The sequence below is a fragment of the Danio rerio genome, chromosome 20 (assembly GCF_049306965.1).
Source record: "Danio rerio strain Tuebingen ecotype United States chromosome 20, GRCz12tu, whole genome shotgun sequence".
Lineage (NCBI taxonomy): Eukaryota > Metazoa > Chordata > Actinopteri > Cypriniformes > Danionidae > Danio > Danio rerio.
Window position 1 is genome coordinate 54,312,501 of NC_133195.1, and position 17,500 is coordinate 54,330,000.

At 38.6% G+C, this 17,500-nt stretch overlaps 1 protein-coding gene across 16 annotated transcripts in view; it reads left to right on the forward strand.

The window, feature by feature from the left end:
• Positions 1 to 17,500, forward strand: part of pals1b (protein associated with LIN7 1, MAGUK p55 family member b) — a 77,734-nt gene that overhangs the window by 35,053 nt on the left and 25,181 nt on the right. For all 16 annotated transcript variants that reach the window (XR_012395334.1, XR_012395335.1, XR_012395341.1 and 13 more), the window contains 5 exons: positions 3,370 to 3,447; positions 5,028 to 5,211; positions 8,631 to 8,699; positions 12,544 to 12,615; positions 14,741 to 14,908. Coding sequence is in view for 4 of the 16 variants with exons in the window: in XM_073932121.1 (XP_073788222.1) it covers positions 3,370 to 3,447; positions 5,028 to 5,211; positions 8,631 to 8,699; positions 12,544 to 12,615; positions 14,741 to 14,908 (571 nt within the window). In the remaining 12 variants the exon portion in view is untranslated. The remainder of the gene's footprint in view (positions 1 to 3,369; positions 3,448 to 5,027; positions 5,212 to 8,630; positions 8,700 to 12,543; positions 12,616 to 14,740; positions 14,909 to 17,500) is intronic.

Below are 17,500 nucleotides of genomic sequence, written 5' to 3' on the forward strand. Positions count from 1 at the left end.
GGACCGGTGGGGTTACAAAAGCACACCGTCACATCATCACGAAGACAACCAGAACAAACAAATGACACGCTACTGTACAGCATTACATTATATGTCTATACGCACAGGCCTGTGTGTTTCCATTCACCATATTAATTTTCTCGCCGATCGACTGTTGGCATCGTGTATCGAGTGCTCTCGCCAAACGGAGGGACCCACCGCAGTGAGCGCACCATCCATAATATAAGAACACAGAAATTCTCCGTTAATAACTCGGTAGAAAATGTATTTTATAACATCCTCATTTAGATAGACGCCGTCAAACAATTAGCCCAAATGCTCCGGAGAGACCTAAAACATATAAATTTTTCCCTATAGGCTATATGACACTTAATAGGTGATTCCCCTTTATTTAAAGATGTTTCATATTATTCTGCGATCTTAGAGTAAAGGAAAGTGTTCAGTGTTTCAGAACATAAGAGCAAGTAATAAAATATAGCCTATATTTCGTTGCAGCTATGCACTAATAAAGCTCTTCATGTATTTAAAATTTCATTTATAAATTTTACCACGTCATATAGAAACATAAACACAGAACTTGTATTTGCAGTTTTCCCCGACATGTTTGTAAAGCAGCGCTACAGGACTGCGTGACAGAAAAAAGGCAGCCTAGTTTCTGCTGTCACTCACCCATAAATGCTGTTTTTGCACGCTTTGATTAATATCATCATATCCAAATACTTTATAAATAGTATTTTGAAAATTCTCCAGTGTTTATTGTTTTTAGAATATATCTAAAACCTTTTTTTTCAGATAGGTTTTTGTAAAATGAAAGTATAATATTGCTTTAAAACGGTTTGATTTATGTATTGTTTATAGGCTACCTAAATTATTATAGCTAGCTTTTATTTGGTTTATTTATTTCATGTGATTTTATTATATCCGACATTTGCAATTATTTAAATTATTTCTATATAGGGCTATTTTATCAACATATGACACTATTGTTTAGAGTCTACAAAAGTGGACACAAAATTTGTAAAGTTTTGTGTCTTTCTGTTGTATTCATATTGTTTATTATCTCCAAAATAAATAAAAGCAGAAGCCGTAAAGATTATTATGCGTTATTGAAACATCAAGGAGGACGCAGCAAGGAAAAGTCACTTATAAATTAAAACTACTTTATTATTTTATGCAACAGCCTTACATTTAAAAGGGAAACATAAGGGCGATCATACGCAAAAAGACCCCAGACTATAAGGCTAGATGTTTTCTTTCCCTTATTTATTTATTTATTTATTTATTTGTTTGGCACATGTAGTTGTGTGCGATCGGAAAACTAGTGTCCGCCTCTTCTTTCACTCCGCCCTGAAGCACTAGCAGGCCCTCTTTGGCCCAAGGTATTCGGCGGGCCGAAAAAGGCCGGCCGCTGGCCCTGAGAAAGCCCCGCTGTGGCCAGATTAGGCCCCGGAAGTGACAGTGGAAACGCGACTGGCCTTGGCTTGCCCTGGCTCGCTCGCTTTAGGCGCGATAGTGGAAACGCGGCTAATGACAACCAGTTTTAAATTGCTTTTATGCTAAATTTGTTTTGGATTAACATCACTTTTTTTTTCTTTTTCTTTTTTTTTTTTTTTTGAGTTCGGCTCTCTTTCAGACTAAACCGTTTCAGGAATTTCAATACACAATGAAAAAAAAACAGCTTTTGTTTTGTTTTTGTTACATTGATATTGGATTAATATCCCTTTACGGCCATATCCTGTACAGTTTTGTTGTCTGAGTGGCGTTGTCGTTTTGAACTAAAATGGTCCTGTGGTCCACTACAGTGGACATGCTGTAAAATTAAAAATAAAAACAAAATGTTCAAACTCTAAATTGTAGAATTTTTTAACCCAAAGGATGTAGGAAATCACAGAAAAAAACAGAAAAACATTTTCTTCGGGTCTCAGGAAGATATAATCATGCAGGCCTGTGCTTCGTTTCTAAATTTTATATGGAGTTTAACAGCAAATGTGTATGTGTGACTGTGTGAAAGTGACCTTTACGCACTTACCTTGATGTGTCTGAAAAAATCTAAATATGCATCTCAGCTCTCAGAACTTAATGGAGAAATTAAACAAAAACAAAGACTGTGTAGTGATGCACCATCAAATATAATTATAAAAACAGACACCAACAAACAAATTAGGGAGAAAAAATTAAGATTTAGCAATCCATCAAAGCCAATGTTGTTATTAATCCTTCACATGTCCAAGACTGTAATAAAAGGTTAAAAAAACCCAGTCCACAATTACTTTTCACATTGAAAATAAGTCATTTTGTGTAGTTTTTTTTTTTTTGGTGTGTTTTTTTAGGTTTTTATGAACTTGGCTGTTAAAGAGTTAAAATAACTTTTAAAACAATTAATAGTTTTGATCAGGGCAGACTGTCAAGGTCACCAGCGATCCAGCCTGTTTACTACAAATCCGCAGATCCGCAAGTTCCAGTCATGCAGCACACACTCACAGCTGTTCCAGATTCTGCTGATTGCACACACTCACAGCCGGAGGATCATTATGAACTGATTATAGGGATTATATACACAACACATACGCACACTTGATTGCTGAGTCTTGTTTTACAGTTTTGTGACATTGCGTTTTTGTTTCTTTTTTTTTGTTGCTATCCAGCTTTTTGATCCTCGCCTTGTTTGTTTGTTTATATTGTCTACTTCCTGCCTGTACTGACCTATCACCTGTGTTTTTGATTACAACTTTGGATTTGCCTGCATACATCTGTTTGCCCCTGTGTTGACCATTACTTGCCTGACTATTCTTAATAAACCTGCATTTGAATCCGCACTCCCTTTTCAGCGCTCCACTTCACATTACACCAAGGGTAATTAACAAATTCATGCAAAGAAATGGAAAGAAATGTGAATCTGATGCATTTGTACAGCAGTTTAATTCAGTGGATGTTTTCATCCCGAACATAACAAAAGGGGAGTAAATTTGAACAGTGCACAAGGGTTAATACTGGTTTCAATACCTAGTACTGGGTTGCAGCTGGAAGGCCATCCACTGTGTAAGACATATGCTGAAATAGTGGGTGGTTCATTCCGCTGTGGTGACCCCTGATAAATAAGGGACTAAGCCGAAGGAAAATGAATGAAGGAATATCAGCATCATTGCTTCAGTCTGTAGTGTCACATGATCATTTAGAAATCATACCAATATCTAGCTTAGATTTGTCAGCATTCTTTGATGAATAGACAGTTGATGATAAAGAAATCATATAAAATAAATTTTTTTTAATTAATGCATGCTTGATGAATAAATCATGCATTTAAAAAATAATTAAAACAAAATGACCCTTGCACAGTAATGTACATGTGTTGTTCTTCTCTGTCTCTAGTCCAGCATGTACGGCTCCCTCACGTTTCTCCTCATCCCAAACTCCCACAATAAATTACCTCTGGACAGACCGACTGTGGTAGGACCTTCTTTCATCATTTTCATTTCATTTGAATGTCTGTTGCCTTTTCTAGGGCCTTTCTAACACGTTTTTATTCATATTTTGAGATTGCAATTACAAGATACACCTTCTGGGGTCCGTTCTTCGTACGTGGATTACTCAGTTAGCTGGATTTGGATATTGACGATTTGACACGATCCAGGATCGTTTCGTTCTTCAAAGCTGATCCGAGAGTTGTTGTCATAGCAACAGTTCTGGTAGATCAAACCTGGTCGGCAGCAAGCTCAATTCATATAAGCAGGATTAGATCGGCTCAGTTCATGCAAAGAAAATACTGAAAGTATGCACCAAGTGCTGATATTTTCTTACAGTAGTAGTTATATACACTTGGGAAAATAGTAAATATTTTTAACTATATATCTATATAAAGTAAAAAAATATATATATTTTATTAAAACTTGCAATCTGCACTCCGAAATGAAAGTACAAAGACTGCCACCTGGTGGTGCAAAGAGAAAACTTATTGACATGAACTTTTTAGATGGCTTTAGAACAATTTGTGTATAATAGAAATGCACAATATTTGACTTTTTTAAAAGCAATAATAATTATGCAGTCATAAACATGTTTTGACAGCTAATATGACGGTGATTTGATGCTTCACAAAAGTTGCAGACGCCTTTACCAATATGAAAATGCTTTTGTAAACATCCAGTTATTCTTTACACTGATTAAAAATTGGCTAATATAATAAAGAAAATCTTTTCTAAATGTAGAACTAAATACATTGACTTGCATTGAAATACATGATGAATACTCTTGACACATGAAAGTGGAAAGCCTGCAGCTCACAACAAATGTGGAAGGTTATTGCGTGTCATATTTAACAAACCGTTTACTGCTAATTTGATGTAATTTTGCTCACATGGATAATTGAATATTAATCAGATGATGTCATCACGCTGCTGTGCCGTCAGCCAATCGTTGCATTGCTGATTATGATTTCGAGGATCGATAGATCTGTCCTTCACAACACACGCAGCGATCTCAGATCAGCTCATCCAGACATTCTAATCTGATTTGTGAACCAAATTAGCGAGAGATCAGTTATCGAGAAGAAAAGATCAAGGAACTGCCAAATCATCTTAGATCAATTAAGCGAGGTACGAAGAACAGACCCCTGGAGAAAGTCTTATTTGTTTTATTTCAGCTAGAATAAAAGCGGTTTTTAATTTTCCTGCAGCCATTTTAAGGTCAATATTATTCGCCCCCTTAAGCAATATTTGTTTTGGATATTCTACAGAACAAAACACTGTTCAATCACTTGCCTAATTACCCTAACATTACCATAATTAACTTAGTTAAGCCTTTAAATGTCACGTTAAGCTGTATAGAAGTGTCTTAAAGAATAACTAGTCAAATATTATTTACTGTCATCATGACAAAGATAAAATAAATCAGTTATTGGAAATCAGATATTAAAATTATTATGATTAGAAATGTGTTGTTTAACAGAAATCGGGAGGAAAATTTACAGGAGGACTAATACTTCTGATTTCAGTTGTGTGCTTTTGGTGGATGTTTTTCTTTGACTCCAGATGCACGTGAAGGCAAACTTCAGCTACGACCCCTCTGAGGACCCGTATGTGCCCTGTAAAGAGCTCGGCTTGTCCTTCCAGAGAGGAGACATCCTTCATGTGACCAGTCAAGATGACCCAAACTGGTGGCAGGCCTACAGAGAAGGACACGATGACCAAAAACCTCTGGCTGGCCTTATACCTGGTGAGTTTCAGGTTGCAAAAATAAGTAGAGTACAATCTCAGAAATAATTGTTTCCCAACCCTGTTCCTAGAAGCACACCAACAGTACATATTTTGGATGTCTTCCTTATCTGATCCATTGACTTCAGGTTTTGGAGTCTCTTGTTATGTACTGATGAGCTGATTTAGGTGTGTTTGATTAGAGAGAGGTTGAAAATGTGTACTGTTGGTGTGCCTTTAGGAACAGGTTTGGGAAAAACTGGCCTAAATTACACATTTCAGAATTGCAAAAAAAGCGCCCTCTAGTGGATGTGTCATATGAAATGTACAACAAAACATAACCCAAATAATGTATTTCCGAGTTGCAAAAATGTGCCTTTTAGTTGATTTTGTCATCTGAACTGTACAACTAAATGTACCCTAAGTCAGTGTTTCCCAACCCTGTTCCAGGAGGCACACCAACAGTTTATTTTTTGGATGTCTCTTTATGTGACTCATTAATGTCAGGTTTTGGAGTCTCTTCTAATGTTCTGATGAGCTGATTCAGGTGTGTTTGATTTGAGAGAGGTTGAAAATGTGTACTGTGGGTGTGCCATTAGGAACAAGGTTGGGAAACACTGACCTAAGCTACACATTTCAGATTTGCAAAAAAAGCACCCTCTGTGTGGATTTGTCGCCTGAAACGTACAACTAAATGTACCCTAAGTCAGTGTTTCTCAACCCTGTTCCTAGAGGCAAGGCAAGGCAAGGCAAGGCAAGTTAATTTATATAGCACATTTCATACACAGTGGCAATTCAAAGTGCTTTACATAAACAGGAATAAAAAAGACAAGTTTAGGAACATAAAATGCAGACAATAAAAATGATTAAAAACAGATAAAAACAATTTAAAATGAGTTAAAATAGGCTATAAAAGAATGAAAAAGAAAAATGAAAAACAATAGTGCGATCTGTCGGACGCAGCACAGTGCTCATTCAGTAAAGGCACAGCTAAACAGATGTGTTTTCAGTCTTGATTTGAATGTGCCTAATGTTGGAGCACGTCTGATCATTTCTGGAAGCTGATTCCAGCAGCGAGGGGCATAGTGGCTGAAGGCAGATTCACCCTGCTTTGACTGAACCCTTGTAATTTTTCTAGTTTATATGATCCTAAAGATCTGAGTGATCTGTTAGGTTTGTATTCAGTGAGCATATCTGTAATGTATTGAGGTCCTAGGCCATTTAGTGATTTATAGACCAGTAATAATACTTTAAAATCTATTCTGAATGTATCTGGGAGCCAGTGTAGAGACCTGAGGACAGGTGTGATGTGCTCTGATTTCCTGCTTCTGGTCAGAATCCTGGCCGCAGCGTTCTGGATGAGCTGCAACTGTCTGACTGTCTTTTTGGGAAGGCCAGTGAAGAGACCATTACAGTAATCCACCCTGCTGCTGATAAAAGCATGAACAAGTTTCTCTAAGTCTTCACTGGAAACAAAGCATCTGATTCTTGTAATGTTTTTGAGATGATAGTATGCTGATTTACTGACTGCTTTGACATGACTATTGAAACTCAGATCTGACTCCAGAGTCACACCAAGATTCTTGACCTTATTTTTTGTCGTTCGACCTTTATAGGCACACCAACAGTACATATTTTAGATGTCTCCTTTATCTGACCAATTGATTTCAGGTTTTGGAGTCTCTTGTTATGTGCTGATGAGCTGATTCAGGTGTGTATTATTAGGGAGTGGTTGAAAATGTGTACTGTTAGTGTGCCTTTAGGAACAGGTTTGTGAAAAACTGGCCTAAATTACACATTTCAGATTTGCAAAAATAGCGCCCTCTAGTGGATTTGTCATCTGAAATGTACAACTAAACATAACCTAAATAATGTACTTCAGATTCACAAAACTGTGCCGTCTAGTTGATTTTGTCATCTGAAATGTACAACTAAATGTACCCAAAGTCAGTGTTTCCCAACCCTGGTCCCGGGGGCACACCAACAGTTTATATTATGGATGTCTCCTTTATCTGACCCATTGACTTCAGGTTTTGAGGTCTCTTCTATTGTCCTTATGAGCTGATTCAGGTGTGTTTGATTAGGAAGAGTTTGAAAATGTGTACTGTTAGTGTGCCTTTAGGAACAGAGTTGGGAAACGCTGGCCTAAATTAAACATTTCAGATTTGCAAAAAAAGCGCCCTCTAGTGGATTTGTCATGTGAAACGTACAACTAAATTTACCCTAAGTCAGTGTTTCCCGACCCTGTTCCTAGAGGCACACCAACAGTACATATTTTGGATGTCTCCTTTATCTGACCAATTGATTTCAGGTTTTGGAGTCTCTTGTTATGTACTGATGAGCTGATTCAGGTGTGTATTATTAGGGAGAGGTTGAAAATGTGTACTGTTGGTGTGCTTTTAGGAACAGGGTTGGGAAACACTGGCCTAAATTACGCATTTCAGATTTGCAAAAAAAGCGCCCTCTAGTGGATTTGTCATCTGAAACGTAAAACTAAATGTACCCTAAGTCAGTGTTTCTCAACCCTGTTCCTAGAGGCACACCTACAGTACATATTTTGGATGTCTCCTTTATCTGACCCATTGACTTCAGGTTTTGGAGTTTCTTCTAATGTACTGATGAGCTGATTTAGGTGTGTTTGATTATTGAGAGGTTGAAAATGTGAACTGTTGACATGTCTTCAGGAACAGGATTGGGAAACACTGGCCTAATTTAAACATTTCAGATTTTCACACAAGCGCCCTCTAGTGGATTTGTCATCTCAAATGTAAAACTAAATGTACCCTAAGTCAGTGTTTCCCAACACTGTTCCTGGAGGCACACTAACAGTACATATTTTGGATGTCTCCTTTATCTGACCAGTAAATTTCAGGTTTTGGGGTCTCTTCTAATTGATTCAGGTGTGTTTGATTAGGGAGAGGTTGAAAATGAGTACTGTTGGTGTGCCTTCAGGAACAGGGTTGGGAAACACTGAGATAGAGAGACCATTAGATGCAGTATAAGGCACTCTACACTCGGGTGATATGACTATACAGATTATAAAGATACAGATTAGATTTTTTCATTATTTATTGGTTATAGTCAAAACACCAATAAATACTGAGATATATTTTTGTCACTACTGCAGGGATGGCCAACCCTGTTCCTGGAGAACCACCTTTCTGCAGATTTCAGTTGCAACCCATATCAAACACACCTGCCTGTAATTATCACGTGGTGTTCAGGTCCTAATTAATTGGTTCAGGTGTGTTTGATATGGGCTGCAACTGAAATCTGCAGGAAGGTGGCTCTCCAGGAACAGGGTTGGCCTCCCCTGCACTACTGCCTTTGGTCCCAATAAACCATATTGTTTCAAATAATGTCAAAGTATTTCTTTAACTAATAGTTTGACGGGTGTGTGCTGTGTGTGTGTATGCTCACTATTTGTTGTTTTCTTTCAAGGAAAGAACTTTCAGCAGCACCGAGAAGCCATGAAGAAAACCATTACAGACAAAAATGAAGAGTATAAAGGTGAGCCGGCCTGATATAGACTTACACCCTATCAGATCAGAAAACCCTGGTAAAACTAAAATAGAGCCTCAAACATAGATGTCAACTGCTTCTTTGAGCATTTGTCCTTCCTAAAACGCTGTGATGTTGATCTAATTGTCATACGTTTATAACACTTCTTTTAATTTTTGTATCATTTAAATACTATTGCATTTTATTCAATTTAATTTCTTTATGTTTTCTGTATAATTTGGCTAAAGATTGATTAATTTAGTTGTGTGTGTTTTAGTATCTTCTATGTGTTGTATATGTTTGCGTGTATATATATATATATATATATATATATATATATATATATATATATATATATATATATATATATATATTAGTGCTGCCAATCGATTAAAAAAAATTAACTAATTAATCGTACCTTTTTAAAAATATTAAATCGCATTTAAAATACTGTAACTTGTAATTTTGGCTATTTAAATGTAAAATTAATGTAAACACAAGACAAAAACTATTTAAATTCAAAATATAATTGTTTAATAGAATTTTGTTTAACTTGTAACACAGATTTGTTCATGTAAACAACATATCCACAATAAACCATCAAGATCCTGGCTTGACAGCCATATTTATTACAGAAATTAAAACACAGGCGTGTTAATGATATTTAAATTTCAAAACAATCAATGCCAATAAAGAAAACATTGATTTCCATGTTGGATTCTAAGTGGACTGCAAAAATGCCTAAATACAGGAATTGCAGATATGGAAAATGAAAAATTATAATAATAAACTATAGAATACAAACTGTTGCACTCATTGTAAAGTTTTATTGCTGTGAGTTGAGAACATTAATTATAGAGTAGAAACAATTTAGCTTAATCCTCCTTTACATTCATCCAGTTGCTAAGATTAGGAGTATCCGGCAAGTGCACAGACACTCCCAAATGCCCGCAAATGAATGATAATCTCTCGCAAACCGGTCCTTAAATACATTGCACACCCCTTTCCCCCGCATCCCTCCTAGCTCTTCAGGTATGTCCTTAGCTCTTCACCCCCACCGTCCTTCAGGTACGTCTCGCGCACACACACCCCTACTCAGATACGTCGCTCACTCCACCCCTGACACCCCTAAACGGGCCTGACACAGACGTTTTGGCCCCAACGACCTTCCATACTGGAGCGACTCCCCTCAGATTCAACACGCATGATCACGTTCATCAAATTTGCTTAAACTAAGCGTCCTAAAGTATTACTGTAATTCACAAGGATTCTGACACAACAACGCGAAGCAGACGCTTTCGTTGCGTTTAAAGAGGAAACACGCTAAACTTGGAGGGCTCATGCTGAAAGGCAGAGGAATGCCCTGTCTTTGACAGCTCGCGACTTTATCAGACGTTCTGAGTACATTTACATAGACACCAATACTCCGATTTTAATATGATTAAGATACTACTCTTATTAAAATTCTACCGTGTAGCCTAAGCAGTGATTTTATTACCTTAAAGGTACACAGAGTCACCATATGCTGAGGATTTTCTTTCTGTTCGCCATGCGTTATCAACTTACAACTGATGTCGAAAGTTAAAAATGAAACACCCGAAATTGCATGAAACTCTGGATAACCTGTGATGCAACTACTTGTTTTATACTGGAACTTGCCTTCTAAAAGTGCTTCCTTGGTCTTATCCACATTTCTTGCATGTTAAACACACGTCCACCACAACAGGAAGTAAAAAAAACCTGCAACTGCGTTAATTGCGTTAATTTTTTTAAAGTGTTAATTATTTAAAATTAATCGCATGCGCTAACGCACTAATTTTGACAGCGCTAATATATATATATATATATATATATATATATATATATATATATATACAGGCCCGTGCAGAGACCGTCCAAAGGGCATGTGCAGGATACATTTTTTTGAATATCCCGGGGGGGGGAGGGAGGGTGCACTGCTTATCTGCAGAGTGGATGCGCGCGTACTGAAGAGCGGTGTTATCGCGCGCGTACTGATCAGCTGTGTTGTCGCGTGCGTACTGAAGGGCGGGACCGAAGGTGCGGGGGCACTTTTGATCATTTTGGAAGGGCACTTTCTATCCAAGACTAAAACGGGCTTGTGCACTGCACAGGTTGAGCCCTATGTGTGCATGTGCCTGTATATATATATATATATATATATATATATATATATATATATATATATGTATATATATATATATATATATATATATATATATATATATATATATATATATATACATATATACATACACTACCTGACAAAAGTCTTGTCGTCGATCTCAGTTGCAAGAGCAGTAAATAATAACTCGACTTCTGGTTGATCATTTAGAAAAGTGTCAGAAGGTGGATTTCTCTGATGAATCATCTGTTGAGCTGCATCCCAATCATCACAAATACTGCAGAAGACCTACTGTACCCACATGGACCAAAATTCTCATAGAAATCAGTCAAGTTTGGTGAAGGACAAATCAAATCACTTGTATTGTGACATCATCAGCAGCACGTGTGCTATGATGAGTGAAAAGCTTAGGTGCTGGCTCCAGACAAAACAAAATACAGACAGTGCAAATACAACGACAGTGCAACATACAGACAGTACAAAATACAACAGCATACTCCCAAAAAAAAAAAAAAAAACAGGACAATGTAAAATTGACAGCGATATGTGCAATGAATAGGTGTCCACATGGTTGTAGGCAGTATTGTTTTGAGTATAGATTGGTTAAAGTGCAGTGCATGCTACATATTGATGGTGTGCAGTAAGGGGTATGAAAGAGTTTGTGTGTGGTGTGTTGTGTTCATCAGCCTGATAGTCTGAGGGAAGAAGCTTTCCTTCAGTCGGCTGGTGCGTGATCGGATGCTGCGGAACCGTCTGCCTGAGGGTAGCAGAGAGAAAAGACTATGGCTTGGGTGGCTGGAGTCGCTGATAATTCTCTTGGCCTTCCTCATGCACCGCCTGGTGTAGATGTCATGGTTTGGGGTTGCATTTAATATGGGGGCGTGCAAGAGATCTGCAGAGTGGATGGCAACAGCCTGAGGGATCAAGACATTTGTGCTGCCCATTACATTACAAACCACAGGAGAGGGACAATTCTCCAGCAGGATAGCGCTCCTTCTCATACTTCAGCCTCCACATCAAAGCTCCTGAAAGCAAAGAGTGCTCCAGGATTGGTCAGCCCAGTCACCAGACATGAACATTATTGAGCACGTCTGAGGTAAGATGAAGGAGGAGGCGTTGAAGATGAACACAAAGCATCTTGATGAACTCTGGTAGTCCTGCAGGAACGCTTTCTTCTTCATTCCAGATGACTTTATTAATCAGTGGTTTGAGTCATGTCAGAGATGTATGGATGCAGTCCTCCAAGCTCATGATGGAGTCAGACACAATATTCATTCTGTCTCCACTGCAGCAGGACTTTATATTCTATACTGGACATTATTCCTGTTCAGTGATGAGACTTTAGTCTAAGCAGAGTCAGACCTTACTGTCCTAATGAAATCATTAATAATCAAGACATGATCAGATTTTATTGTGGTAATCTAGAGCTCTTTGCCTTCGATATGAGCCACTTCTAATTCCATTTATTACTTGTTGTCCCTAAAACTTGGATAGACGACAAGACTTTTGTCAGGTAGTGCAGATGTTAAATTAAAATTGAAAAATTAATCTATTATTATCTAAAATTGTAATATTTAACCTCAGCCTGGTGTAAAGTAAATGTAAGTAGTTGTAGTTTTCAGTTAGCTAACATAATGATATTATAGTTTCATACGTTTAGTTAATTGTAAAAACTATTTCTTTGACACAAACATGTCTTCTTTAACACAGGAAAACTCTGGTGTGCGATCAGAAGTAAAAAGCACCGGAAAAAACTTTTGTATAACCCTAATAAGAACATTGGTAAGTATGACTCTTCATCAAATCATAATTCATTTTCTGATTGAACTGATTGGCTATGAGGGCGGTGCGGTGGCACAGTGGGTAGTGCTGTCGCCTAACAGCTAGAAGGTCACTGATTCCAGTCTCAGCTAGGCCAGTTGACATTTCTGTGTGGAGTTTGCATGTTCTCTCCGTGTTGGCGTGGGTTTACTCTGGGTGCTTCGGTTTCCCCTGCAGTCCAAAGACATGCGCTGTAGGTGAATTGGGTAAGCTAAATTGTCTGTAGTGTATGAGTGTGAATGAGAGGGTATGGGCATTTCCCAGTGATGGGTTCCAGCTGGAAGGGAAACATATGCTGGATAAGTTGGCGGTTCATTCCGCTGTGGCTATCCCTGGTTAAAAAAGGGACTAAGCCGAAAAGAAAATGATTGAATGGTGTTCTGAGTGGTTTGTGTTGCTGTGTGGTTCTTAGGGTGTTCTCAGTAGATGCTTACTGGTGCAAATTGATGCAAATTGAAAACAATTCTGAGGAAAAGCTGCAAGTTTGTGATGATCTGTGGTGTAAACGGCTTCAGATAAGTGTTGACATTCAGTCATTGGTACTGAGAGATAGGTCAAATTAAATAACAATGACAGCAGTTCTCAAACCCTGACTAATTTACATTCAAAAGCACTGCTTTACCTTCTCCTTTCAGGATCCAGCATTTATTGTGTGTCTAGTGTCTTCCATTCACCATGTCATTTCTATGCGAAACCCCTAAAACAGGGGTTTGCAAAGTGTGAGGCGCGCCTCCCCTAGTGGGGGCGCCAGAGCATGTCAGGGGAGGCGCGGGAAAAAATATTATATAATAAAAATATAATTATTAAGTTTAATTATTATATGTATTTTTTATTATATTTAAACGTTTTAATTAAACAAAGCTAAAAAAAATAATACGTCAAAAATAAGAAAACCTTTTTTACCCAGAAGGCCATAGCTGTGAATTCGCTTCTGTTTGGCAAGCCCGCCAATACAGGTATATGCCTGCTAATACAATGGATCGGTTTCTGAGACCCCCCCGATTCAAAGCCTTCAAGTTCAGGGCTTAAACTCAAAAGACGACGATATGATGATCAGGATTTGAGTTTAGGATTTACGTGGACAGGACCAGCTGATGAACCACGACCTTTATGTGTGGTTTGTCAAAATATTTTGGCTAATGACAGCATGAGACCCGCTAAACTTCAACTGTTTTGACTGGGATGGACAGTTCTTGGATCTGTTCTATTCATATTGAACCATCATCCTAGTTTTAAAAACGTTATATTAAAATACTTGTTATTACTCTGTAAATAATGGCACTTTCATGCAAATGATGATAAAAGTGAGTTAACAGTCTGACATCTGTCTGTGTCTTTATATATACTGTATATATATATGTGTGTGTGTGTGTGTGTGTGTGTGTGTGTGTGTGTGTGTGTGTGTGTGTGTGTGTGTGTGTGTGTGTGTGTGTGTGTGTGTGTGTGTGCGTGCGTGTTTGGGAGGAGGGGGGTGCCAATGGATAAGTTGTGTCAAAAGGGAGGCCCACTGTCTTAGACTTTGAAAAACCCTGCCCTAAAATAATGTCAGATTTACGTTTGTAAATTTTCTTTTCTTTCTCAAATATTTCCTAAATGATGTTGAACAGATTCAGGAAATTTTCACAGTGTTTCCTATAATATTTTTTTCTTCTGGAGAAAGTCTTATTTGTTTTATTTCTGCTAGAATAAAATCAGTTTTTAAGCCATTTTAAGGTCAATATTATTAGCCCCCTTAAGCAATATTTGATTTGGATAGTCTACAGAACAAACCACTGCTATACAATGACTTGCCTAATTACCCTAACTTTACCCTAATTACCCTAGTTAAGCCTTTAAATGTCACTTTAAGCTGAACACTAGTATCTTGAAGAATATCTAGTCAGATATTATGTACTGTCAGTTATTAGAGATGAGTTATTAAAACTATTATGTTTAGAAATGTGTTGACATCTCTCTGTTAAACAAAAATTGGGGAAATAATATACGGGGGGGGGGGGGGGGGGAGGGGGAGGGGGGGGGGCTAATAATTCTGACTTCAACTGTACATTTATTAAACACTCAGTAATGAATATTTTTGACTGTTCAGAGCACTACAGTGAGGATATTCTGACCTATGAGGAGGTGTCACTGTATCGACAGCCGCCCGACCGCAAGCGTCCTGTGGCTCTGATTGGTCCAGCAAACAGCGGACAGGATGAGCTGAGACAGAGACTGCTGTCTTCAGAGCCTGAGCGATTCGCCGCAGCCGTCCCACGTAAGACTGTGATTTAAAAGGCACTTACTATGCAAAAATCACTTTTATAAGGGGTTTAAACACAGTTGTGTGTCAGCAGTGTGGGATTATAACCAGCCTCTAATGGTAAACATTAATTCATTCTAGATTTTATAATCAGACTTGATAAAAGCAGTCTGCTGAAACACTTTGATTGACATTCTTCCTTTGTATGTGTCATCAGAGAGAGAAAGCCCCGCCCACTATTGACCATCTCTTCCTTATTAGCATAAACAGCCCTAAGTGAGAAGCAGCCATCCGCCATTAGAGCTTTGACCTGCTGAAGATACTTTCAGCGACTTAGCAGATTATAAATGTGGAGGTTTTTGAACACCGGAGTCTCCAATAGACTGACACATTCTGAGACGCTTCTGTTCACGTTTTCACTATTTCACAAGAATAAAATTAAACCGGTTTTGAATCTGCCACTATGCTGACACACAGGCATTTGTAGCTCTGTGAAGAGCATAATCTCATTTCACTTTAAAGTGTCAGTCACCAAAGCGGCACAATTAGAATTAGAAGCGTCCGTTTCAGAGAGTTAGGAAACATTATTAGTGGGGTATTTTGAGCTGAAACTTCTCTCACACACACACACTCTAGAGCAGGGGTGGGCAAACTCGGTCCTGGAGGGCCGGTGTCCTGCACAGTTTAGCTCCAACTCTAATCAAACACACCTGCTTATAGATTTCTTGTGATCTTAAAGACACTCGATGCATCCGAAACCGCATTCTTCCATACTTTATAGTACGCTAAAATCAGTATGCGAGCCGAGTAGTATGTCTGAATTCATAGAATTCAAAAATCAGTATGCGAGAAGTACCCGGATGACTTACTACTTCCGGCGAGATTCTAGAGTGCGCATCCCATTCATGCTGCGCTATCCCATGATGCCCCGCGAGCGAATTCATGAATGGGAGTAAGGCGACACAATTGACGCAGGTAGGTCACGTGACCCAGACAAAATGGCGGATGTAGTACGTCCGAATTCCATTCATACTTTTCACGTTCATACTGTATTGACCTTATTCTCCGTAGACGAGCGGGCGCTGCCATTTGAATCTTTTTGGCACGAGACTTCCGCTCTCATTCACTTCCATTCATTTTTAGACATTAAAAACTGCTCGTTTCGCTGTTTGATGTTGCAAACTGATATTTCCTTGTTATATTATTCTACTTGGTCTGTATAGTCATGCAAACATTTGTTTGTAGAGCAAGTAGTTTGACCGTTTTTTGCCGTTTATTATTCCTTGCCATTTCTCCCATAGGAGACTGAAACGGAAGTTCTAAGACAATCGCGAAAACAGGCGCACTTCCGCATTTCAGAATAAGGTCAATAGACCTTACTTTTCTAACGGCCGAGTAGTACATTTAAATTCGAATGCAGTACCTACTGAGTAGTAGGCGGTTTCGGACGCAGCCACTGATTAGCATGTTCAGGTGTGTTTGACTTGTGTTGGAACAAAACTCAGCAGGGACACTGGCCCTCGAGGATCAAGTTTGCCCATCCCTGCTCTAGAGACATCAGTTTGCTTTTTACATCTTGTAAAAATGAACCCTTTAATGCTACTTTTGCATAAAAGTTTTTTTTCAGATAACAAAAACAATCAACTATATTATATACAGTCACTGGCCATTTTGTTAGGTACACCTGTTCAACTGCTCGTTAACGCAAATTTCTAATTAGCTTCTAAATTTCTAAATTTCTAATCCCATGGCAGCAACTCAATGCATTTAGGCATGTAGACGTGATCAAGACGATCTGCTGCAGTTTAAACCGAGTATCAGAATGGGGAAGAAAGGTGATTTAAGTGACTTTGTATGTAGCGCGGTTGTTGGTGCCAGTTGGGCTTGTCTGAGTATTTCAGAAACTGCTGATCCCTACTGGGATTTTCACGCACAACCATCTCTAGGGTTTACAGGGAATGGTCTGAAAAAGAGGAAATATCCAGTGAGCGGCAGTTCTGTGAGCGCAAATGCCAGAGGTCAGAGGAGAATGGCCAGACTGGTTCCAGCTGATAGAAAGGCAACAGTAACTCAAATAAGCACTCGTTACAACCGAGGTCTGCAGAAGAGCATCTCTGAACACACAACACTTCCAACCTTGAGACGGATGGGCTACAGCAGCAGAAGACCACACCGGGTGCTGCTCCTGTCAGCTAAGAACAGGAAACTGAGGCTACAATTCACACAGACTCACCAAAACTGGACAATAGAAGATTGGAGAAACGTTGCCTGCTCTGATGAGTCTCCATTTCTGCTGCAGCATTCGGATGGTCGGGTCAGAATTGGACGTAAACAATAGGAAAGCATGGATCTATCCTGCCTTTTATCAACGGTTCAGGCTGCTGGTGACGATGTAATAGTGTGGGATTTTTTGTTTTTATCAGTACCAATTGAGCATCGTGTCAACGCCACAGCCTACCTGAGTATTGTTGCTGACCATGTCCATTCCTTTATATACACAGTGTACTACCAGCTGGAAAACGCACCATTGCTGCGTCCCAAATCGCATACTTAAGAACTATTCTACACCATTTTGTAGTATAAACAGTGTAAGTAGTGCATTCACAA